Below are 26303 nucleotides of genomic sequence, written 5' to 3' on the forward strand. Positions count from 1 at the left end.
CCCCCCCGTGCTCCGTTCCACGCCCCCCGTGCTCCGTTCCACGCCTGCCGCGCTCCGATTCCCCCCCCCGTGCTCCGATCCCCCCCCCCCCGTGGTCCCCTCCCACCCCATCATACTTACCGATCCTGCCGGGGTCCCGTCTGTCTTCTCCCTGGGCGCCGCCATCTTCCAAAATGGCGGGTGCATGCACAGTGCGCCCGCCGAATCTGCCGGCCGGCAGATTCGTTCCAAAGTGCATTTTGATCACTGAGATAGATTATATCTCAGTGATCAAAATAAAAAAAATAATAAATGACCCCCCCCCCTTTGTCACCCCCATAGGTAGGGACAATAAAATAATAAAGACATTTTTTTTTTCCACTAATGTTAGAATAGGGGTAGGGTTAGGGTTAGGGGTAGGGCTAGGGTTAGGGGTAGGGGTAGGGCTAGGGTTAGGGCTAGGGTTAGGGTTAGGGGTAGGGTTAGGGTTAGGGGTAGGGTTAGGGGTAGGGCTAGGGTTAGGGCTAGGGGTAGGGTTAGGGGTAGGGTTAGGGCTAGGGTTAGGGCTAGGGTTAGGGTTTCGGTATGTGCACATGTATTCTGGTCGTCTGCGGATTTTTCCGCTGCGGATTTGATAAATCCGCAGTGCTAAACCGCTGCGGATTTATGGCGGATTTACCGCGTTTTTTTCTGCGCATTTCACTGCGGTTTTACAATTGCGATTTTCTATTTGAGCAGTTGTAAAACCGCTGCGGAATCCGCACAAAGAAGTGACATGCTGCGGAATGTAAACCGCTGCGTTTCCGTGCAGTTTTTCCGCAGCATGTGTACAGCGATTTTTGTTTCCCATAGGTCTACATTGAACTTTAAACTCATGGGAAACTGCTGCGGATCCGCAGTGTTTTCCGCAGCGTGTGCACATACCTTTAGAATTAGGCCATGTGCCCACACTGCGGATTGGCCGCTGCGGATTCGCAGCAGTGTTCCATCAGGTTTACAGTACCATGTAAACATATGAAAAACCAAATCCGCTGTGCCCATGGTGCAGAAAATACCGCGCGGAAACGCTGCATTGTATTTTCCGCAGCATGTCAATTCTTTGTGCGGATTCCGCGGCGTTTTACACCTGTTCCTCAATAGGAATACGCAGGTGAAATCTGCACAAAAAACACTGGAAATCCGCGGAAAATCCGCAGGTAAAACGCAGTGCCTTTTACCCGCGGATTTTTCAAAAATGGTGCGGAAATATCTCACACGAATCCGCAACGTGGGCACGTAGCCTTAGGGTTAGGGTTGGAATTAGGGTTGGAATTAGGGTTGTGGTTAGGGTTGTGATTAGGGTTATGGCTACAGTTGGGATTAGGGTTAGGGGTGTGTTGGGGTTAGTGTTGGAGTTAGAATTGAGGGGTTACCACTGTTTAGGCACATCAGGGGTCTCCAAACGCAACATGGCGCCACCATTGATTCCAGCCAATCTCGTATTCAAAAAGTCAAATGGTGCTCCCTCACTTCCGAGCCCTGACGTGTGCCCAAACAGTGGTTTACCCCCACATATGGGGTATCAGTGTACTCAGGATAAACTGCGCAACAATTACTGGGGTCCAATTTCTCCTGTTACCCCTGTGAATCTAAAAAAATGCTTGTTAAAACATCATTTTTGAGGAAAGAAAAATGATTTTTTATTTTCACGGCTCTGCGTTGTAAACGTCTGTGAAGCACTTGGGGGTTCAAAGTGCTCACCACACATCTAGATAAGTTCCTTTCGGGGTCTAGTTTCCAAAATGGGGTCACTTGTGGGGGGTTTCTACTGTTTAGGCACATCAGGGGCTCTGCAAACGCAACGTGACGCCCGCAGAGCATTCCATCAAAGTCTGCATTTCAAAACGTCACTACTTCACTTCCGAGCCCCAACGTGTGCCCAAACAGTGGTTTACCCCCACATATGGGGTATCACCGTACTCCGGAGAAACTGGACAACAAATATCGGGGTCAAATTTCTTCTGTTACCCTTGGGAAAATTAAAAAATTCTGGGCTAAATAATTATTTTTGAGGAAAGAAAACGTATTTATTATTTTCACGGCTCTGCATTATAAACTTCTATGAAGCACTTGGGGGTTCAAAGTGCTCACCACACATCTAGATAAGTTCCTTTCGGGGTCTAGTTTCCAAAATGGGGTCACTTGTGGGGGGTTTCTACTGTTAAGCCACATCAGGGGCTCTGCAAACGCAACGTGACGCCCACAGAGCATTCCATCAAAGTCTGCATTTCAAAACGTCACTACTTCACTTCCGAGCCTCGGCATGTGCCCAAACAGTGGTTTACCCCCACATATGGGGTATCAGCGTACTCAGGAGAAACTGGACAACAACTTATGGGGTCAAATTTCTCCTGTTACCCTTGGGAAAATAAAAAATTGCAGGCTAAAAGATCATTTTTGAGAAAATAATTTTTTTTTTTTATTTTCATGGCTCTGCGTTATAAACTTCTGTGAAGCACTTGGGGGTTCAAAGTCCTCACCACACATCTAGATTAGTTCCTTTGGGGGTCTAGTTTCCAAAATGGGGTCATTTCTGGGGGATCTCCAATGTTTAGGCACACAGGGGCTCTCCAAACGTGGCATGATGTCCGCTAATGATTGGAGCTAATTTTCCATTTAAAAAGCCAAATGGCGTGCCATCCCTTCCGAGCCCTGCCGTGCGCCCAAACAGTGGTTTACCCCCACATATGGGGTATCAGCGTACTCAGGACAAACTGGACAACAATATGTGGGGTCCAATTTCTCCTATTATCCTTGGCAAAATAGGAAATTCCAGGCTAAAAAATCATTTTTGAGGAAAGAAAAATTATTTTTTATTTTCATGGCTCTGCGTTATAAACTTCTGTGAAGCACCTGGGGGTTTAAAGTGCTCAATATGCATCGAGATAAGTTCCTTGGGGGGTCTAGTTTCCAAAATGGGGTCACTTGTGGGGGAGCTCCAATGTTTAGGCACACAGGGGCTCTCCAAACGCGACATGGTGTCCGCTAACAATTGGAGCTAATTTTCCATTCAAAAAGTCAAATGGCGCGCCTTCCCTTCCGAGCCCTGCCGAGTGCCCAAACAGTGGTTTACCCCCACATATGAGGTATCGGCGTACTCGGGAGAAATTGCCCAACAAATTTTATGATCCATTTTATCCTACTGCCCATGTGAAAATGAAAAAATTGAGGCGAAAAGAATTTTTTTGTGAAAAAAAAGTACTTTTTCATTTTTACAGATCAATTTGTGAAGCACCTGAGGGTTTAAAGTGCTCACTAGGCACCTAAATAAGTTCCTTGGGGGGTCTAGTTTCCAAAATGGGGTCACTTGTGGGGGAGCGCCAATGTTTAGGCACACAGGAGCTATCCAAACGCGACATGGTGTCCGCTAACGATGGAAATAATTTTTCATTCAAAAAGTCAAATGGCGCTCCTTCCCTTCCGAGCCTTACCATGTGCCCAAACAGTGGTTTACCCCCACATGTGAGGTATTGGTGTACTCAGGAGAAATTGCCCAACACATTTTAGGATCCATTTTATCCTGTTGCCCATGTGAAAATGAAAAAATTGAGGCTAAAAGAATTTTTTTGTGAAAAAAAAGTACTTTTTCATTTTTACGGATCAATTTGTGAAGCACCTGGGGGTTCAAAGTGCTCACTATGCATCTAGATAAGTTCCTTGGGGCGTCTAGTTTCCAAAATGGGGTCATTTGTGGGGGAGCTCCAATTTTTAGGCACACGGGTGCTCTCCAAACGTGACATGGTGTCCGCTAAAGAGTGGAGCCAATTTTTGATTCAAAAAGTCAAATGGCGCTCCTTCCCTTCCAAGCCCTGCCGTGCGCCCAAACAGTGGTTTACCCCCACATATGAGGTATCAGCGTACTCAGGACAAATTGGACAACAACTTTCGTGTTCAGTTTCTCCTTTTACCATTGGGAAAATAAAAAAATTGTTGCTAAAAGATAATTTTTGTGACTAAAAAGTTAAATGTTCATTTTTTCCTTCCATGTTGCTTCTGCTGCTGTGAAGCACCTGAAGGGTTAATAAACTTCTTGAATGTGGCTTTGAGTACCTTGAGGGGTGCAGTTTTTAGAATGGTGTCACTTTTGGGTATTTTCAGCCATATAGACCCCTCAAACTGACTTCAAATGTGAGGTGGTCCCTAAAAAAAATGGTTTTGCAAATTTCGTTGTAAAAATGACAAATCGCTGGTCAAATTTTAACCCTTATAACTTCTTAACAAAAAAATTTTGTTTCTAAAATTGTGCTGATGTAAAGTAAACATGTGGGAAATGTTATTTATTAACTATTTTGTGTCACATATCTCTCTGGTTTAACAGAATAAAAATTCAAAATGTGAAAATTGCGAAATTTTCAAAATTTTCGCCAAATTTCCGTTTTTATCACAAATAAACGCAGAATTTATTGACCTAAATTTTCCACTAACATGAAGCCCAATATGTCACGAAAAAACAATCTCAGAACCGCTAGGATCCGTTGAAGCGTTCCTGAGTTATTACCTCATAAAGGGACACTGGTCAGAATTGCAAAAAACGGCAAGGTCTTTAAGGTCAAAATAGCCTGGGTCATGAAGGGGTTAAAAGACCTTTCCCCTTTAATTGAGTGCCCAGGGCCACAGACCGTGTATCAGCCATCTAGCAAGCCCTCGGGTTTCTTGTGACTCGCATCTCATTATCTGATAATGTCTTCTTGAAGGTCTCATCAGTAATGTCTTCTTGAAGGTCTCATCAGTAACTCTCCTTAGGATCTTGGTATTCCTCACTCCAATCTCTTCTAGCTGTGGATCACGCCTTTGCAACTCTGTGTACTTGTTACTTTCCAAATGCTATGCCACTCTAACCAGGAATCACAGTCCTGTCCCCTATCATTATCAGTAAGCCCTCCCCTCCCCCTGTGGGCTAGTCCCAACACTTAACTATTTCTGACCATGCTGTCTGTTATTAGGCAGAACTTCCTTACACTGTACACTATACTAATAATACTTATACTAATCCTTACTCTATCACACACTACATTACTCTAAACTATGCATATTACACTTTTAATGTTATCACTGTATACATTACACAGGAATATTTTATATTTCACAAAGACGCACGACACTGTTCACAATATTGACGCGATTGGTGTCTTCAGGGATAGGAACGCAACAGTCCACTCCACTCCTTTTATACCTCCATTAAGCACAGAGTGGTAGGACTTAGTGCAGGTCCAAGTTAAACAAAGGGGACAGATCATGCAATATGCTAGGTTTGGGCGCATCTCCGGAAAGTCACTGCTGCCAATGGATCTGTCCATTTGACTTCTATGCGGCCATTAATGGCATATAATCGCTCTCATTTCTTTAGACTCTGTGAGTCTGTATCACACTTTACATGCGATCTCACACCTGTGTATGTATATTTACCACTATCCTATTGTGTGTCTTGCCTTGCACAGCCAACACGCTTCTACAAGTATATGTTAAGCATTACCATTTTCATTGGTATAACAGAGTTTACTAAGAAAATCCTGAAATCAAAACCTGTTGGGGGCCATGAGGACTGGAGTTTAGGGAACACTGGGCTACATGGATGCTGCAGTTACTAGAGGACATGCACAAGTAAGACAGAGCCAGTCATTTCTGGTGTGGTATTGACTTAAGGAGCCCCCACTTCTCTGATATTGTAACCTATCATATGGGTTATGGATGGGTTATAAATATAACCTACATTGAAACCCATTTACAGCTGTTTGTTCATGAATCTTGGCAAAATCACATAATCTCATAATATGATGAAACATTTTTACCAGGAAAAATTTACAAGTCACTGTGATTATTGTCAAACTTTTTACAAATTTTGTGCATGACTTTAATAATTTCAAAGGCTAGAAGACCACTGCTGACTACACAAGGGAATGCGGTGGTTATTAAATATCATTACAATTATTTAATTATTTTCAAGGTGATTCTTGGAGGTGGTCGAAAGTATATGACTCCAAAAGGAAGCCAAGATCCTGAATACCCCAGTGACACTAAACAGAACGGACTTAGAAACGATGGCCGGAATCTCATAAATGAATGGCTCAAAAAATATAAGGTAGGTTCACAAACTAGTGGCTGAAAAAGTTCATGGCTAAGCCTTCCCCTACTTTATATTCTTAGGGTGGCCACACGCAAAAGATAGATAATTAAATAATACACTACTATTGAACCAAAATATTTATTCTCAACTCAACCAAAGGAGGGATTGATGAAGGGGCCTGTTTCATTAAGACTGGCTTTTTCTACGCCATTCCTTACGAGTAGTGCACTGAAGTAAGATATCCCAAATTCATTAAGAATTGGAAGGCACCTTGAATTTGGTAAAATGGTCCTGGGTTTTACTGGGTTAAATTTCTGGCATAATTTCCAGCACTGTAGTGGCATAAATGAGCATGTATTAGTATGGTGTACTTGGTCATACCATGTCATGTTCCAGCTCTGTCCACTTTTCTTATACTCATCGGAGCTAGCCAGGAGTGGTGTGACATTTAAAGGTGTTTTATGCCAGAATTCTGGCAAAAACACCATGATACATCCAGCCCATGGTGTCTATATTTCAGAAACTGCACTAGTCTTGTCCTTCAACAATGTCACGTATTGAAGCTCCGATTATGGATTAATATGTACTTCTCAGCCTATATTTGATTGCTAAGGTAGATTAACAAAAAATGTAAATCAGGTTTCAATTTAATTTTGAAAACATTGCTTTCCTGCCATATGACTCAATAAATTAACTCGAAATATCTCTATGGCCAAACGTGATTTTGACGCAGGGTTAAACAATGACAGGAAGTTGTGTACAAGTTATTGAATCCATGGTAACAATTTCATTTAATTTTGTTCCATAAAGTAAATAATAATTCTGAATGACATTGGCAACATATTGGCATTATCATAAGTATCCAGTATTGACTAACAGTCAATAATGAAGAATTGAATGCACCACTCCAGCATTTGTTACTTTTCAGCGCTGGAGAAATGCTACTAATCTTAGGTAGCTGTCACACAGACAGCTCTCTCCAGCGACCAACGATCAGGGGAACGACTTCGGCATCGTTGAAACTGTCTTCAACGATGCCAAAGTCCCCGGGTAACCAGGGTAAACATCGGGTTACTAAGCGCAGGACCGCACTTAGTAACCCGATATTTACCCTGGTTACCATTGTAAAAGTAAAAAAAAAAAAACACTACATACTTACATTCCGATGTCTGTCACGTCCCCCGCCGTCAGCTTCCCGCACTGACTGAGTCAGCGCCGGCCGTAAAGCAGAGCACAGTGGTGATGTCACCGCTGTGCTCTGCTTTATGGCCGGCGCTTACAGTCACTGCAGGGAAGCTGACGGCAGGGGACATGACAGACATCAGAATGTGAGTATGTACTGTTTTTTTTTTTTTTTTTACTTTTACAATGGTAACCAGGGTAAATATCGGGTTACTAAGCGCGGCCCTGCGCTTAGTAACCCGATATTTACCCTGGTTACAAGTGAACACATCGCTGGATTGGCATCACACACGCCGATCCAGTGATGACAGCGGGTGATCAGCGACCAAAAAAAGGTCCTGATCATTCCCCAACGATCTCCCAGCAGGGGCCTGATCGTTGATCACTGTCACACATAAAGAGATCGTTAGCGGGATCGTTGCTACGTCACAAAAAGCATGACATTGCAACGATATCGTTAACGAAATCGTTATGTGTGAAGGTACCTTTAGGTCCATGAGCCTAGCATTATAATTATCTCCTGCCGTATTGTCATTTATCGGCACAGCTCCGGTCCTGCAGATCCATCTTGTTATTGCAATTTTGGACTGACTGTAAGTCAAAATTAATGGTCACAAGCTCTTAATGCAAGTCTATGAGAGCCAGAACACTGACCTCTGGCTCACTCCATGAAACACTGAAGCGATCTAGGAGGTCACAAACTGTTGGAAACCAACAGGAGTGGCGCTGAAAGAAGGTGAAGACCTTGGCGGGTAAGTGTAAGACTAGTGTCAGGGACCTTAGATTAGAAGCACCGCTCTAGTGAATCAATACAAAAATGCTGAATTGGTGCTTGATGTTGTGTTGGACCTGGGAATATTTACACATGTGACTTGTTGCAATGCATGGCCCAAATCTTAGTATATGCTCTATGGATATGTCAAAATCGTCTAAGATTATAATATCTCTCAGTGAAAGGCGATTGTGTAACCAATCAATATTATTGTTCCAGGGCGCTCAGTATGTGTGGAATAAAGAAGGGATGAATCAGATTAAGGACTCCAGCACTACTCGTGTAATGGGTATGGATCTATGAATAGAAAATAAAATGCGAACAGAAATTGAATCTTAAAATTCCTATGTTACATTATCTTCACTAAAGAACGTTAGAAACATTTGTGAATCTGCTTTCCTTTTCTTGAAGAGGTGATCTAATAATTGTTTGTAGTAAATTGTCTTTAGATACCAAGAACCGTTTCCAGTCCTTGTCCCATTTGAGGCTAGTAACAATATCTTTGGGTATTGTAGGTCTTTTTGAACCAGGAGATATGAAATATGAATTGAACCGCAATGATTCCTCTGACCCTTCTATCGTCGAGTTGACGGAAAAAGCCATTAAGATCCTGAAAAAAAATCCCAAAGGATTCTACCTCTTTGTAGAAGATAAGTCTTGTTCATTTCCTTCATCTCTTTGTACAAAGTCTACAGAATGGACCTTTGGACACTTGTCTTGTTATATGTGTCAGTGATCATAGCACAGCTTGTGATGAAAGACAAACATAATTCATTCAGTCTGCCCTCTTCATATTGCATATAACTTTTTTTTTCTATTTTCTGGTGTATTTATTTTCAGATCTATTCAAATTATTAAAGAGGTCTCTTGTTAGTGCAGCTTTCAGTACAGGCAGATCAGCTCCTCTGTCCATACAATGGCTGCTGGTGGAGGAGCATGTGACCAGATCATCAGCCTCCTCCATTTGTAAAACAGCTTGCAAACTCACATAAGAATACTGCTTTTCTATGGGAGGAGGCTGATGGATGACTGTACCCTAGTCTCATCCAGTCCTCTATACGTGCCCACATAGAAATACCGATCCTAGTGAAGGCCATTAATGTTTTCAAACAGTATGGTACCCTTTCATAATCCCCATAATACTTCCAATACAGTAAGATGCCCCCACAGTCCCCACACATAGTATCATGTCCTCACAGTGTATTCCACACTGTACTATACTCCACAGACCTCACCATAAGGCCACGTTCACACGGTCAGTATTTGGTCAGTATTTCACCTCAGTATTTATTAGCCAAAATCGGGAGTGGAACAATCTGAGGAAAAGTATAAGGCCTCTTTCACACTTCCGTCATTTGCAATCTGCCGCAATCCGTAGTTTAGGGCAAAAAACGGATCCTGCAAATGTGCTCACAGGATGCGTTTTTTGCCCATAAACTTGTATTAGCGACGGATTGTGACGGATTGCCACACGTCGCGTCCGTCGTGCGACGGATGCGTCGTGTTTTGGCGGACCGTCGTCACAAAAAAAGTTCAATGCAACTTTTTTTATGCGTCGCGTCCACCATTTTCGACCGCGCATGCACGGCCGAAACTCCGCCCTCTCCTCCCCGGACTGCAGATTGGGCAGCGGATGCGTCGAGAAACTGCATTCGCTGCCCACATCTTGCAAATTCTTCACAACGTCCGTCGGTACGTTGGCCCGACGCATTGCGACGGGCCCGTACCGACGGAAATGTGAAAGAGGCCTAATAGAAACCCGTCACCACTTCTGCATTTATTACCCACTCCTGGGTTTGACTTACAAATACTGATGTTAAATACTGACCAAATACTGAACGTGTGAGCGTGGCCTAACACAGTATAATGCACTCCATAGTGTACACACACGCACATATTCTGTATAGCCCTACAGCTCTGTTACATCAGTATACATACAGCTCTTCTTCATCATCACACACAGCTCTGGTACATCAATAAACACACACTCGCTTATGTCTGCTGTATACACACACGGCTCTGCTATACAGTATATGCATACACTCAGCCCTGCTATATACACATAGACGCACACTCACCTTTGCTGTCTATATACACGCACACATAAGCGCACATGCACACGTCATTCATGTGTCCTGCTCCTCTTTCCTGCTGAGAGTCTGACAGCTCCCCAAATTTGTGACAGTCCCTCTGGATCGGAAACAATTGGGAGTATGGTCTGGTCACATATTCCTCCATAAGCAGCCATTGTATGGACAGAAGTTCTGGTCATTTTGCGAGGAAAGCTGCACTAGTAAGATAAAGTGGCCAACCTCATAATCTATTCTTTGTCATGAATAGTGATGAGCGAATAAACGCGTTGCTCAGGTTTTCCTGAGCACGCTTGGGTGGTCTCCGAGTATTTGTAAGTGCTCGGAGATTTAGTTTTCATTCCTGCAGCCCAATGATTTACAGCTACTAGCCAGCCTGAGTACATGTGCAGGTTGCCTGGTTGGTAGGGAATCCCCACATGTAATCAAGCTGGCTAGCAGCTATAAATCATTCAGCTGCGGCGATGAAAATTAAATCTCCGAGCACTTACAAATACTTGGAGACCACCCGAGCGTGCTCGGGAAAACCCAAGCAACTAGTATACTCGCTCATCACTAGTCATGAAAAGATTTTAATTTTCAAAGGTGCTTTATAGGGAAATGTTTGTTTTAAATTTGTACATTTGTTTCTAAAACAAATGCATTTTACTAAAAAATTTATTTTTCAAAGCTGCCTTGATCTTCAGGTATCAACAGTGGTCCCAGGTGCCTGCAGCTCAAACTCTAGTTTGGGCTTGGCACAGGAGAGTGTTTCCTGTGTCAGTATGTTATCAGTGCTGTGTGTGAAAAGGGCTGGCTTAGGCTACTTTCACACTGGCGTCGTACTCGGCCCGTCGCAGTGCGTCGGGCCGACGTACCGACGCATACTGTGGAAGCGCCGCACAACTGTGGATGGTCCGCCACAACACGACGCAACCGTCGCACAACGGTTGCAACGTGTGGCAATGCGCCGCAATGCATCGCTAATGTTAGTCTATGGGGAAAAAATGCATCATGCAGACAGCTTTGCAGGATGCGTTTTTTACCCAAAACTACGCATTGTGACGTATCCCAAATGACGCTAGTGTGAAAGTAGCCTAAGCTATTGAAATCAGCCGGTCAGCCAGCCTCCTTCAGACACAGCACTGATAAGGACACCAGGACCCTGCATCTAATAGAAGCTGAATGTTGAGCTGCTGTTACCTGGAGCAGCTGTTAGAGCTGAAGATTGCGGAACCTTTTAAAATACACATATATTAGTAAAATGTATGAAGAAAATAGAACTTGGCACTGAAATAATATATTTATTGCACAAATAGAAAAAACAGAAGGATCCACATAAAAAAACGTTGACGTTTCGGCCTAATTGGCCTTCCGCAGAACATATGGTGGATCAATGGTGAATAATAAATGATGCATACTGTAAAGGCAGTGAAGCCTACAGTAGAAATGAGACAGCCCACGCTGCAGAGAAAAGCACATCCGTGCTGGGGAAATAGCGCTTGAACATTCAGTGCAGCTTGGATGTGGTATCTTCCGCATGTAAGGGTCCATAGAGGACTAGATACTAAACGAATCTTCAGATGAATTTAAAGTGGGAGTGCAAATGGAGATATACAGTGGGGCAAAAAAGTATTTAGTCAGTCAGCAATAGTGCAAGTTCCACCACTTAAAAAGATGAGAGGCGTCTGTAATTTACATCATAGGTAGACCTCAACTATGGGAGACAAACTGAGAAAAAAAAATCCAGAAAATCACATTGTCTGTTTTTTTATCATTTTTTTTGCATATTATGGTGGAAAATAAGTATTTGGTCAGAAACAAACAATCAAGATTTCTGGCTCTCACAGACCTGTAACTTCTTCTTTAAGAGTCTCCTCTTTCCTCCACTCATTACCTGTAGTAATGGCACCTGTTTAAACTTGTTATCAGCATAAAAAGACACCTGTGCACACCCTCAAACAGTCTGTCTCCAAACTCCACTATGGTGAAGACCAAAGAGCTGTCAAAGGACACCAGAAACAAAATTGTAGCCCTGCACCAGGCTGGGAAGACTGAATCTGCAATAGCCAACCAGCTTGGAGTGAAGAAATCAACAGTGGGAGCAATAATTAGAAAATGGAAGACATACAAGACCACTGATAATCTCCCTCGATCTGGGGCTCCACGCAAAATCCCACCCCGTGGGGTCAGAATGATCACAAGAACGGTGAGCAAAAATCCCAGAACCACGCGGGGGGACCTAGTGAATGAACTGCAGAGAGCTGGGACCAATGTAACAAGGCCTACCATAAGTAACACACTACGCCACCATGGACTCAGATCCTGCAGTGCCAGACGTGTCCCACTGCTTAAGCCAGTACATGTCCGGGCCCGTCTGAAGTTTGCTAGAGAGCATTTGGATGATCCAGAGGAGTTTTGGGAGAATGTCCTATGGTCTGATGAAACCAAACTGGAACAGTTTGGTAGAAACACAACTTGTCGTGTTTGGAGGAAAAAGAATACTGAGTTGCATCCAGCAAACACCATACCTACTGTAAAGCATGGTGGTGGAAACATCATGCTTTGGGGCTGTTTCTTTGCAAAGGGGCCAGGACGACTGATCCGGGTACATGAAAGAATGAATGGGGCCATGTATCGTGAGATTTTGAGTGCAAACCTCCTTCCATCAGCAAGGGCATTGAAGATGAAACGTGGCTGGGTCTTTCAACATGACAATGATCCAAAGCACACCGCCAGGGCAACGAAGGAGTGGCTTCGTAAGAAGCATTTCAAGGTCCTGGAGTGGCCTAGCCAGTCTCCAGATCTCAACCCTATAGAAAACCTTTGGAGGGAGTTGAAAGTCCGTGTTGCCAAGCGAAAAGCCAAAAACATCACTGCTCTATAGGAGATCTGCATGGAGGAATAGGCCAACATACCAACAACAGTGTGTGGCAACCTTGTGAAGGCTTACAGAAAACGTTTGACCTCTGTCATTGCCAACAAAGGATATATTACAAAGTATTGAGATGAAATTTTGTTTCTGACCAAATACTTATTTTCCACCATAATATGCAAAAAAAATGATAAAAAAAACAGACAATGTGATTTTCTGGATTTTTTTTTCTCAGTTTGTCTCCCATAGTTGAGGTCTACCTATGGTGTAAATTACAGACGCCTCTCATCTTTTTTAAGTGGTGGAACTTGCACTATTGCTGACTGACTAAATACTTTTTTGCCCCACTGTATGTTAACTCCTTTTTCACAAAGTCTTGCTGATCCGCAGCTATTGAGAGGATTTATGGTTATATTGGCTGTCTAATACCTGCATCATACCTTAGATATCTTTGGTGTACTTTGCTTTTACAAGATAAAATAGTTTACAAAGTAATTAGTTATACACCCACAGGACAGACTGTACTGTTAATTACAGGACATCTACTACATATTGCAAAACACTAGTATTGCCGTACACAAAACAATCAACCAAAGGACCGCAGCTCCCCTAAGGGAAATGTAAAATAAAGTAAAATAGTATTTATATTTTTAAAAATCTAAAAAATAAATTTGAATCACCCCCACCCCGCTTTATTCAATTTAAAAGTAAAAGAATAAATTAAAAAAATGAAAATAAGCCTCTGGCATTAAACTATAAGAATAACTAAAATAACCCATACTGCAGATACAATAAAGAAAAAAAGAAAAAATCGAACTCCTGCATTTGCCATATTTCAGTTGCCGCATCTCTCTCAAAAAATGCAATTAAAGTGATCAATGTCATATAAAGTCCAAAATGCTATGAATAACAACAACAGAAAAAGAAAACAGGTACTTTATTTTCACATTTCACAATGTTCCGAACTTTTTAACCACGGCACACTAATTAAAAACTATGCAAGTTTTGTACTGCTCTGTACAATCATATTTCAGGGTTACATTTACCACACAATGAACAATGTAAATAGGATACAAAAAAATGGAAGAATTTGTTTCACTATTTTATTCTACTTGGATTTTTTTTCCATACATGGTAAAATTAATGATGTCATTCAAAATTGCAAGTCATTCCCGAAAAAAAAGCCCTCATATGCCTGAGTAGATGGAAAAATAATATAGTTAAATGGGTTGTCCGGTCCATATCGATAAGTCTGCAGTCACTCTGTCTGACTGCAGACTTAAGAATCCCTCCAACATGGCGAATCCCTGTGTGCTGGGGGGATTTACCAGTTTCTGAGGTGGGATCGGAGGGTATTTATGAGCTATACATATTCTTGGACAGTGAGCGCAGCCTCGCTCCCATACATTTGTATAGAGCAAGGCCACTCCCCGACTAGTGATGCGGCTGTCCAATGTGTGTAGCTGACTAGAGGACGCGGCCTTGCTCCATATAAGTATATGTGTCATGATCCAGGTCGGGGTTTGCTTCTTGCTTTTCCATCCCCGGCCTGGTTATGGTGGGGTTAACCTTTCCTGCCTGTCTTTGATTCGTGGGTGGCTATTTATTGGTGCCACTCCTGTCAGCAAATGTCAGTGATAGTTCCTGTCCCTGGCTTGAACAGCTGACCCATATACCCTAGTGATCCTTCTGCCTCTGATTACCCGTATTTGTTCCTGACCCGTTCCATATCCCTGACTTAGTGTGTTTTTGGTGGTTACCTACAGAGTATGACTCGGCTTGTATTCTGAACCCTGCCTTCTGCTTTCTGTCTCTGTTACTACGTTTCCCACCTGGCTTTGACTCTCTGGCTCGTACCCCGACTACATCTTGTGTCTCACGTTTTGGATCCCGTGCTCCCATCTGGTTCCGATTTCTGGCTTGTCTCTGACCTCATGCATTGCTGTGACCTCTGGTACTTTGTCTTCTTGTTTGTTGCTGACCGGCCTGTCTGACTACTCTGCCGCCTTCAGGAGGCACTCCTCGCTTTGCACTGTGGTGCTACACGGTGAGTGCTACCTTTTTCCCCTTACCTGCGCCCACTGGTAGAGGTTGTGTGCAACTGCCTTGCAGTTGCATTACAATATGGGAGTAAAGCCCTGCCTACTGACTGGGAGTATGCATAACCCATATGTACCCTCCTGTACCAGCTCAGAAACTGACGAATCACCGCAGTTCACAGTGAATGAGCTGGGGGGATTCATAAGTCTGCAGTCACACAGAAAGACGTCAGACTTATCAGTTTGGACTGGCCAATGCCTTTAAAGCTATTTGAAGAAGGAACGAAAAATATGAGGTTAAAAAACAAAAACACCTGTGAGTAAAGGGGTTACCTCTCAGTAATGCAAAAATGCCTACTCGTTTTTCTTTAGGCATTGCCTGGACCTATCCTCATTCCGTCACTAGTCACCCTGTTATATTATTTGTGGATCCTTACAAAGCAGCAGTTTAAGTGTAATACCATGCAGAACAGTTTTTGTATAATAAGCATTTTTTAGTGTATTTTGTATAGAACTCGTGTTCCACATTGATGAAATTTGCTATTAAATTTTGGACCCGAATTCACACAATGCACTGTTCAAACCATGCTTGTTTATGAAAAAACTGCATGCAATCTTAAACTGCATCAAAACTGCACTGTGTGGCTTTACCCTCAATATGGTGAGCTTAATCATGGGGCCAGTGTTCACTTATTTCTTTTTTCTCTTTCATTTTGAATTTGATTACAGTACAGTTCTCCGATGATGACAGTTCAGTATTAACACTACATCTTTTAACTTATTGACAGGTCTGATTTGACATTAAAGGGAACCTGTCACCCCCAAAATCGAAGATGAGCTAAGCCCACCAGCATCAGGGGCTTATCTACAGCATTCTGTAATGTAGATAAGCCCCCGATGTATCCTGAAAGATGATAAAAAGAGGTTAGATTATACTCACCTGGGTGGGCCGTCCGGTCCGATGGGCATCGCGGTCCGGGGCCTCCCATCTTCTTACGATGACGTCCTCTTCTTGTATTCACGCTGTGGCTCCGGCACAGGTGTACTTTGTCTGCCCTGTTGAGGGCAGAGCAAAGTACTGCAGTGCGCAGGAGCTGGAAAAGGTTAGATAGGCCCGGCGCCTGCGCACTGCAGTACTTTGCTCTGCTCTCAACAGGGCAGACAAAGTACGCCGGAGCCACAGCATGAAGACAAGAAGAGGACGTCATCCTATGAAGATACCGGACCACGACCCCCATCTGTTAGGAGTCGAGTTTCCTCTGCTGCACAGGGGGAATCTCGATCCGTCTCCGCTGCGGTCTCCCATTCTCCTCCAGCCGCAGTGGAGTCTGCTCAGCAGGGACGTCGCTCCCAGTGTCTTGCTCGCTCTCACTCTGTGCAGAGAGTTACTGCTGCTTCTTCAACTCCTGCCATTAAAGTCAGTGCTGGTCAGCGGCGAGCGGACTTCCCTGGGACTAAGTCCTTGTTTGCGCACACTGAGCATGCCCAGAGCAAGATCTCCCGTTGGAGATCGAGGGTCATGTGCTCTGGCTCTGCAGCGCATTCCATTGGTCCTCTTGGCAGGCCCTGGAAGGGCAAAGTTTCTGTGGCCACTTCCTGTCCTGCAATTATATAAACTGCGCACGACCGCACGGCCATGCGCTAGTGTACAATTGAATACGTGTGTTTGTTGTGAGTGCAAGTCGTTCATTAAATACCCCTACCCTATTGTATGACTGTTCACGTATGGAGTATGGCTGCTATCTAGCGCCCGACAAATCACTCAACGTGTCACACACGTATCAGCGTCTATTGCTGTGACCGCCAGTGCGGCGCCACGCGCCAGTAGTGCGCTTCCTGACCCACGTCTGGGTGCTTAGTGGTGCCTGCCAGCACGGCACAGTTCGCACTTCGGTGCTCTAATTATAAGAGTTGCCTAACACACCCTGTTGCGGTGTTGTGCCAGCAAGTGGTCTAATCGGACTTCAATCCTAGTTGGGGTTAAGTTCGCTGACTGCTTGCTCGCCTTCTATGTGCGGTACCGCGATCCTGTGACGCAACAGGATCGCTTCCTTCACGTTGGGTGAAGTTTAACCCACGCGAGTATACTTATGAGTACCGCCATATAGTCCGTCATTACTCAGCAGCAGGTTCCATCTCTGCACGGTGGACCCCGGGCTACGAACGCACTGTACACTATCAGTCTTATTATTTGGTGCGTTCTGCTAGCCCTAACATTACACTAGCGCCAGGGTCTGGCTAGTGATGACGGACAAACAGCAATCCCTGCGGTATATACAGCAGCTGGAGGGTAGGTTGGCGGCTCTCGAGAGCGCAACCCCAGCTGTGGATGTTACCGCAGTTGCTGTACAGGCTGCCAGCGTGGCTGCAGCAACTTTGTCCATTGCCACCCCTGTTCCAACATTTTCTCGCCTCCCGCTGCCAGAAAAATTTTCTGGTAATAGCAAATTTTGTAGGGGATTCGTGAGTCAGTGCTCTATTCATCTCGAGCTTCTGGCTGCACGTTTCCCCACAGAGCGGGCTAAGGTGGGATTTATTGTGTTTCTATTGTCGGACAGGGCGTTGGAATGGGCTACGCCGCTGTGGGAGCGTGGCGATCATGTGGTGCAGAGTGCTCCTCTGTTTTTGAGCACTTTAAAACAGGTCTTTTTAGGACCTCAAGTCACCCATGACACTGCGCTCCAACTGCTGGCATTAACTCAGGGTGAGTCCTTGGTCAGTCATTTTGCCGTCCAATTCCGCACTTTAGCATCTGAGCTGGAATGGTCGGATAAAGCTCTTATCCCCATATTTTGGAGGGGCTTGGCTGACCATGTAAAGGACGCTCTGGCCACTAGGGAGATTCCTGCCACCCTGGAGGAGTTAATAACAGTCTCCACTCGAATTGACCTCCGTTTTAATGAGCGGAGGTTAGAGCGAGCCCAGTGTAGGCAGAGGTTTCGGCTGGCTCCTACTTTCGCCAAACCTCTGGAATCTCCGGTCCTGGTTCCTGAGTCACATGAGGCCAGGGAAGTGTCACAAGCGGGACCTAAGTCCCGGACCGCTTGTGCACTCAGGGTCTGTCATGTTTGCCAGCAGTCTGGACATTTAGCCACCAGATGTCCTCAGCGGTCGAGGAAACGTCAGCGTCTAGTGGTCGTAGGTGGAGGTACACTAGACACGGCGACGTTTGCCTCTAAATTGTCCTTTAAGGGGACAATTACTTTAGGCTCATTCTCCCACTCGGTAGAGCTCTGCGTGGATTCTGGGGCGGAGGGCAATTTTATGTCTTCTGCCTTCACCCAACGCCACGCAATACCTCTGGTTATGCTAGCTCAACCTGTAACGGTACGAGTGGTGAATGGGTCGACTCTGCCCTCACAGATAACTCACCAGACCATCCCTTTTACTCTGTCCATGTCGCCATCTCATCAGGAGATTATTTCTCTGCTCGTCATTCCAGAGGGAATTGATGAAGTCCTGTTGGGAATACCTTGGCTACGGTACCACTCTCCTCATATCGAGTGGTCCTCAGGCAGAATTCTGGGATGGGGTGAATCTTGTGGGGGTAGGTGTCAGAGGGAGTGCGTTCAGGTAGCTACAACTGAGGTACCCGCAGATCTTTCCTCTCTCCCCAAGCAGTATTGGTCGTATGCAGACGTATTCTCCAAAAAGGCGGCGGAGACCCTTCCGCCCCATCGCCCCTATGACTGTCCTATTGACCTCTTGCCTGGTGCTGAGCCTCCCCGGGGTCGAGTCTATCCGCTATCTCTCCCAGGGACGGAGGCAATGTCACAGTACATCCAGGAAAATCTGGCAAGAGGGTTCATCAGGAAGTCAGTGTCACCTGCTGGGGCAGGGTTCTTCTTCGTGCAGAAGAAGAGTGGGGAATTGCGTCCATGCATAGACTACAGGGGTCTTAACGCCATCACCGTTAAGAATAAATACCCTTTGCCTTTGATATCTGAACTGTTTGATAGGCTTCGGGGAGCAAGGGTATTTACTAAATTAGATCTGCGGGGTGCTTACAACCTGATTCGCATCCGTGAGGGGGACGAATGGACGGCTTTTAACACCAGGGATGGGCACTATGAATATCTGGTGATGCCCTTTGGGCTCTGTAATGCCCCAGCCGTTTTCCAAGACTTTGTGAACGATATCTTCCGGGATATGCTTTCCACCTCGGTCGTAGTCTATCTGGATGATATTCTCATCTACTCTCCAGATATTGACTCCCACCGGAGAGATGTTTGCAAAGTCTTCGACCTCCTACGGGCAAACTCCCTCTATGCCAAGTTGGAGAAGTGTATGTTTGAGCAGGAGTCCTTACCTTTCCTAGGCTACATCATCTCAGCCCAGGGATTGGCTATGGATCCTGCCAAACTACAGGCTGTGATGGACTGGCAGGAACCCCATTCTCTTAAAGCGGTGCAGCGCTTTATGGGGTTCATCAATTATTATCGCCAGTTCATCCCGCATTTCTCAACTTTGGTAGCTCCCTTGGTTGCCCTCACCAAGAAGGGGGCGAATCCCAATTTGTGGTCTGAGGAGGTCTCCAAGGCTTTTATCTCTATAAAGTCACACTTCGCTAGCGCTCCCATTCTTCATCGCCCCGATGTTGATAAGCCATTTATCATGGAGGTGGATGCCTCTTCTTTTGGTGCTGGAGCAGTCCTCTTCCAAAAGGATGCTCAAGGTCGGAAGCATCCTTGCTTCTTTTTCTCCAAGACCTTCGCACCAGCAGAGAGGAATTATTCCATCGGGGACAGGGAGTTGCTAGCCATGAAGTTGGCTTTCTCGGAGTGGAGACATCTCTTGGAGGGAGCACGTTTTCCCTTCCAAGTCTTCACAGATCACAAAAATTTGGTGTATCTGCAGACAGCTCAGCGGTTGAATTCTCGCCAGGCCAGATGGTCCTTGTTCTTCTCCCGATTTCATTTCACCCTCCATTTCCTTTCTGGGGAGAAGAACATTCGGGCCGACGCTCTCTCTCGCTCCGTTGTGTCATCTGCGGAGGAGGAGGAGGAGCCTCGGCTTATTGTCCCCACCGAGAGTTTGAGAACCGTGGCCCCGGTTTCGCTGGAGTCTGTGCCCCCGGGCAAGACTTTTGTTCCATCTAGTTTGCGACCGGAGGTTCTCTCTTGGGCGCACTCGTCCAGGGTGGGTGGACATTTTGGTACTAAAAGGACATCAGAGTTACTGGCGAGGACATACTGGTGGCTGCATATGGCTCGTGATGTCGCGGAGTACGTTCGGGCATGTGTCTCTTGCGCCAGGAACAAGACTCCTCGGCAACGGCCAGCTGGTTTGCTATATCCTCTGCCCGTGGCTGACAGGCCCTGGGAGATGGTCGGGATGGACTTTGTGGTTGGCTTACCCAAGTCTCGTAATTGCACCATTATCTGGGTGATCACTGATCATTTTTCCAAAATGGTGCATTTGGTGGCTCTTCCACGGCTACCATCTGCACGGGCGTTGGCTGTCTTGTTTATCAAGCATATCTTTCGCTTACACGGTATGCCAGACAAAATTGTTAGTGACCGGGGTCCCCAGTTTGCGTCTCGATTCTGGAGGGAGCTATGTCGTCTACTCAGTATTGAGTTAAATCTCTCTTCGGCATATCATCCCGAGACGAATGGGTTGGTAGAAAGGGCCAACCAGACCTTGGTCACATATCTGCGACATTTTGTTTCTGCCAGGCAGGATGACTGGGCATCCTTGCTACCGTGGGCAGAGTTTGCACTTAACAATGCCGTAGCCGACTCCACCGGTCAGACTCCATTCCTCTTAAATTACGGCCAGCATCCGCGTGTTCCTGTGCCCATGCCTGTGTCTTCCGCTGATCCCAGGGTGGCAGACTGGGCTGTGGAGGCACGGGACATTTGGGATCGCACGCAGGATGCCATTCGGGCCTCCAAGGAGAGAATGAGGCCCTCCGCCGATGTTCATCGGCGCCCCGCTCCGACTTTTGCCCCTGGCGACTTGGTGTGGCTCTCCGCCCGTAACATCAGGCTGCGAGTTGAGTCCACTAAGTTTGCTCCTCGCTACTTGGGTCCCTTCAAGGTTCTCGAACAGGTTAATCCTGTGGTCTACCTCCTGGCTCTTCCTCCACGCTTGGGTATCACCGACACCTTTCATGTGTCCCTCTTGAAACCCGTATACATGTCCCGGTTTTCCGAGTCATCTGCCGGGACATCGGGTTCGTCTACAGACGATTACGAGGTGAACGCTATTTTGGGGTGCAAGGTGGTACGCGGCAAAAAGTTTTATTTGGTGGATTGGAAGGGTTAGGGTCCAGAGGACAGGTCTTGGGAGCCTGCTGAAAACATTCGGGCCCCACAGCTCATTGCTGCCTTCGAGCGTAGCGAGGCCCAAGGAGGGGGGGGCCCTAGGAGGGGGGGTAATGTTAGGAGTCGAGTTTCCTCTGCTGCACAGGGGGAATCTCGATCCATCTCCGCTGCGGTCTCCCATTCTCCTCCAGCCGCAGTGGAGTCTGCTCAGCAGGGACGTCGCTCCCAGTGTCTTGCTCGCTCTCACTCTGTGCAGAGAGTTACTGCTGCTTCTTCAGCTCCTGCCATTAAAGTCAGTGCTGGTCAGCGGCGAGCAGACTTCCCTGGGACTAAGTCCTTGTTTGCGCACACTGAGCATGCCCAGAGCAAGATCTCCCGTTGGAGATCGAGGGTCATGTGCTCTGGCTCTGCAGCGCATTCCATTGGTCCTCTTGGCAGGCCCTGGAAGGGCAAAGTTTCTGTGGCCACTTCCTGTCCTGCAATTATATAAACTGCGCATGACCGCACGGCCATGCGCTAGTGTACAATTGAATACGTGTGTTTGTTGTGAGTGCAAGTCGTTCATTAAATACCCCTACCCTATTGTATGACTGTTCGCGTATGGAGTATGGCTGCTATCTAGCGCCCGACAAATCACTCAACGTGTCACACACGTATCAGCGTCTATTGCTGTGACCGCTAGTGCGGCGCCACGCGCCAGTAGTGCGCTTCCTGACCCACGTCTGGGTGCTTAGTGGTGCCTGCCAGCACGGCACAGTTCGCACTTCGGTGCTCTAATTATAAGAGTTGCCTAACACACCCTGTTGCGGTGTTGTGCCAGCAAGTGGTCTAATCGGACTTCAATCCTAGTTGGGGTTAAGTTCGCTGACTGCTTGCTCGCCTTCTATGTGCGGTACCGCGATCCTGTGACGCAACAGGATCGCTTCCTTCACGTTGGGTGAAGTTTAACCCACGCGAGTATACTTATGAGTACCGCCATATAGTCCGTCATTACTCAGCAGCAGGTTCCATCTCTGCACGGTGGACCCCGGGCTACGAACGCACCGTACACTATCAGTCTTATTATTTGGTGCGTTCCGCTAGCCCTAACACCATCGGATCGGACCGCCCACACAAGTGAGTATCATCTAACCTCTTTTTCTAATCTTTCAGGATACATCGGGGGCTTATCTACAGCATTACAGAATGCTGTAGATAAGCCCCTGATGCTGTTGGGCTGTGCTCATCTTCGATTTTGGGGGTGACAGGTTCCCTTGAAATCAGTATGATAGGATATAGTTTTTTTCATTGACTTGAGATAATAAATGTATTATTCATCTTATTGTTAACACGTGGTAGGATAGATCATGGACATCACGATGGAAAAGCCAAAATGGCACTGATGGAAGGTGTTATGTTTGATCGAGCAATAAAAAGAGCATTAGAACTGATAGATGAAGAAGACACATTGACTGTAGTCACTGCTGACCATTCCCATGTATTCAGTTTTGGTGGCTACACTTACAGAGGAAACAGCATCTTTGGTGAGAGCACTCTTCTAATGTTATTCTAATGTTAGAATCACCAGTTTGAATCAATGAACGTCAAGAAACTCATTGTATTGTGGAATGATAAATATTACATTGTGGGTCTGGGATTCCATGGTGAAGCTGCCACATATAGGTGCTTCTCACAAAATTAGAATATCATCAAAAGTTAATTTATTTCAGTTCTTCATTACAAAAAGTGAAACTCATATATTATATAGAGTCATTGCAAACAGAGTGATCTATTTCAAGTGTTTATTTCTGTTAATGTTGATGATTATGGCTAATAGCCAATGAAAACCCAAAAGTCATTATCGCCCATTTCAAGGCTTTCCCATTTTTTTTAGATGAAGAATTTATAAAATGTTAGTTTGGTAATGATGTATTTATAGGTCTTAAACATCAATGAAAACTAATAAAAAAAAATGTAATTAACTATCTTACTAATGATGAATCACAAGACCAGAAACAATCAATCACAGATAACATGTTATTTCCTGGCTGTTTCTAGGTCTTGCTCCCAAGAAAGCAGATGATAAGAAGTATTACACATCTATCTTGTATGGTAATGGCCCAGGCTTTAGTATCACACCAGATGGACGCCCTGATATTAATACTTCTATAAGTGGTGAGAATTTATGAAAATGTTTATAATGTTGTAGGAACACTGTCACACAGCTTCAGTACAAATTAATAAGCTGTAAAATACTTTATACCTATTTAATATACTAGGGTACTTATGATATTTCTTTCTATTAAAATACTTTACAGCATAGCCAGGGCCAGAAGTAGACATAGTGTGGCCCTGGTCAGAATTACATATTTGTTAAAATAATATTAAAATAAAATTACATTCAACCAATTTAGAAGGAAGTAAGTCATGGTCATTGCTATTTATTCATATATGTAGTTATCACATAATACCACTGTATGGAGACCAAATATTGTCACTATACAGCTAATAAAACAATGGAAATAGTGATCTATGTGCGCACATTGAGTATTTGCTTGCAGAAATTTCTGCAAGGAAAAAAAAACACTGTGGCAAAAACGCACATTTTTGCCGTGATTTGGTGCGTTTTTGCATACATTTTTGGTGTATTTTTGTATGCGTCTTTACATGTGTTTTTGTACAGTAATGAAGGCTTTTTGAGCTAAATAAAGATATTTTAAAAAGAGTTTTTTTATGTAATTTCTTGGCTCAACTCCAACCTTTTCATGCTGATGCAGTGTGGCATCAGGGTAATGGCATTAGGGCAGCAGCTGTCATTGACATGTAGCTCTAGGCTTAGTGATCAAAAGGTGTCAGCCCGACACCCTCATTACTAAGCCAATAAGTAAACACAAAAACACACAAACCTACCCACACATTGTCACTAGCCTATGTAGTAGCACGATGATATTAATAGCCTAGGATATTGGCCCCTCCCAGACTATAAACATCAGCTCTCAGCCACGCAGAAAAGGTGCATCTATAAGATGAGCCAAATTTGGCGCTTAGCCTCGCCCTTCCCACTTTCCCTGTAGCAGTGGCAAGTGGGGTTCATATCTGTGGGGTTGATGTCACCTTTGTATTGTCAGGTGACATCAAGCCCACAAGTTAGCAATGGAGATGCGTCTGTAAGACACCTATCCATTAGTAACCCCATAGTGATATTGTATAAAAACACAGACACCCAGAATAAAGTCCTTTTTTTGAAATGATGACAAAGACTCCTTTAATAAATCTTAATTAAACCATACTTATCAAACACCTAATCCACAGAAGCCAACGTCTCCTGAAACAAAGATAAAATAATTAACCACAAATATTCCTCACTTGCAGAGAAGATAATCCATAATGTCCCACAACGATCCTGATCACTTTGAGTGCAGTCACATCAGTGATGTGACTGCTCTCAAAGACAGCCATGGATACACTGACAGAAGGTATTCACTGCAGGAGTGTATCACTGAGCTGCCATGAGAGAGTTCACTGGAGTTCATCAGCTGATCAGCTCCGGTTATCTCCCTTACGACACCACTGCTGAGTGGGAAAGTTCTAACACAACAGTGCCATAAGTGAGAGCACCAGAGCTGATGAACTCTGGTGAACTCTCATGGCAGCTCAGTAATACACTGCGGGAGCGATTACCTCCTGTCAGTGTATCGCTGGCAGCTGGGTAGAGCGGTCACATCTCTCTATGTGACTGTTCTACACTTGAAATTGCCGTGGGGCAATCTGGATTACGTGGACTACGGCAGACAGGAAGTATATTGTGGTTTATTATTTTACATTATTTCCAGGAGACGAGTGCATCTGGGATTTGGTGTTAGACGAGTAAAAAATGTTTGTAATTTTACTTTTTTTTCTAACTGTGAGCGCAGGCACTGGCTGATGAGACTACTCTCCCATCAGTGGCACTTGCTGTCACTGTTATCAGTGACAGCATACATAGTCCGATGGGAGCAGTTGTCTCATTGGCTCATGCCAGCTTTTTACCGCTGGTCACCACTGCAGGTCACAGTAAGCTGTGGGATCACGCTGACATCGGACAGCATGATGCCGCAGAGCTGTGACCAACAGTACCGGCAGTAACATAGGAGGGAAGGAGGGAGGGGAAGTGTAGAAAGCTCACCATGTTGCCAATTTCAAGTCCATATGTCAGCCGGGATCCATCCTGAGGGTGCCACACCCATTGGTGATCACAAGCCAAAGAAAAAAGAAAAGGGAAATCCACCGTCACGTCCAACAGGAGAATACAATTTACTATTTATTAGAAAAAACTTTAAAACATGATAAAAAATGAAACCTCCGAAACCTGACGCGTTTCTGGTGTATACAACACCCTTATTCATAGGACAACTATGAATAAGAGTGTTGTATGCACCAGAAACGCATCAGGTTTCTGAGGTTTCATTTTTTATCATGTTTTAAAGTTTTTTCTAATAAATAGTAAACTTTATTCTCCTGTTGGACGTGCCGTTGGATTTCCCGTTTCTTTTTTCTTTTGCTTGTGAGTATCGGCAGTAGTGTTACCTCGGGTGACAGTCACAGCTGCGGAATCATGCTGACATCTGTAAGCATGACTCCGCAGCGTTCTGACGACAGTCTGCGGTAGCGTTACCGTGGGTGAAAGTCACAGCTGCGGGGTCAGGCTGACATTTGCCAGCATGATCGCGCAGCGCTCTGACCGACAGTCTTACTGTCGGTTGCGTTACCGCCGATAAGAACCACCACGCCGGTGTTTCCCACGCTGTCACACAGATGAAAGCGTGGGAAGCACCATAGAACGATGGTAAAACGCAATACAAAAACTCAGCAAATCCAAAGCAAATCCACAAACATTTTTAAACCTGCGTTTTTGCTGCGGATTTGACTGACTAAATTGAAGTCAATGCGTGTTGAAGTGCTGCAGATATGCAAAAAGAATTGACATGCTGCAGAAAGAAACGCACTGCAAATACACAAGGAAATTTACTGATCATGTGCACAACACTTCTGGATTG

General features: G+C 45.0%; 1 protein-coding gene across 1 annotated transcript in view; it reads left to right on the plus strand.

The window, feature by feature from the left end:
- Positions 1-26303, plus strand: part of LOC138638052 (intestinal-type alkaline phosphatase-like) — a 119597-nt gene that overhangs the window by 81313 nt on the left and 11981 nt on the right. The window contains exons 6-10 of the mRNA XM_069727022.1: positions 5963-6097; positions 8256-8325; positions 8552-8686; positions 22620-22811; positions 23326-23442. Coding sequence (XP_069583123.1) covers positions 5963-6097; positions 8256-8325; positions 8552-8686; positions 22620-22811; positions 23326-23442 — 649 coding nt within the window. The remainder of the gene's footprint in view (positions 1-5962; positions 6098-8255; positions 8326-8551; positions 8687-22619; positions 22812-23325; positions 23443-26303) is intronic.

Source organism: Ranitomeya imitator, chromosome 5 (genome assembly GCF_032444005.1).
Source record: "Ranitomeya imitator isolate aRanImi1 chromosome 5, aRanImi1.pri, whole genome shotgun sequence".
Lineage (NCBI taxonomy): Eukaryota > Metazoa > Chordata > Amphibia > Anura > Dendrobatidae > Ranitomeya > Ranitomeya imitator.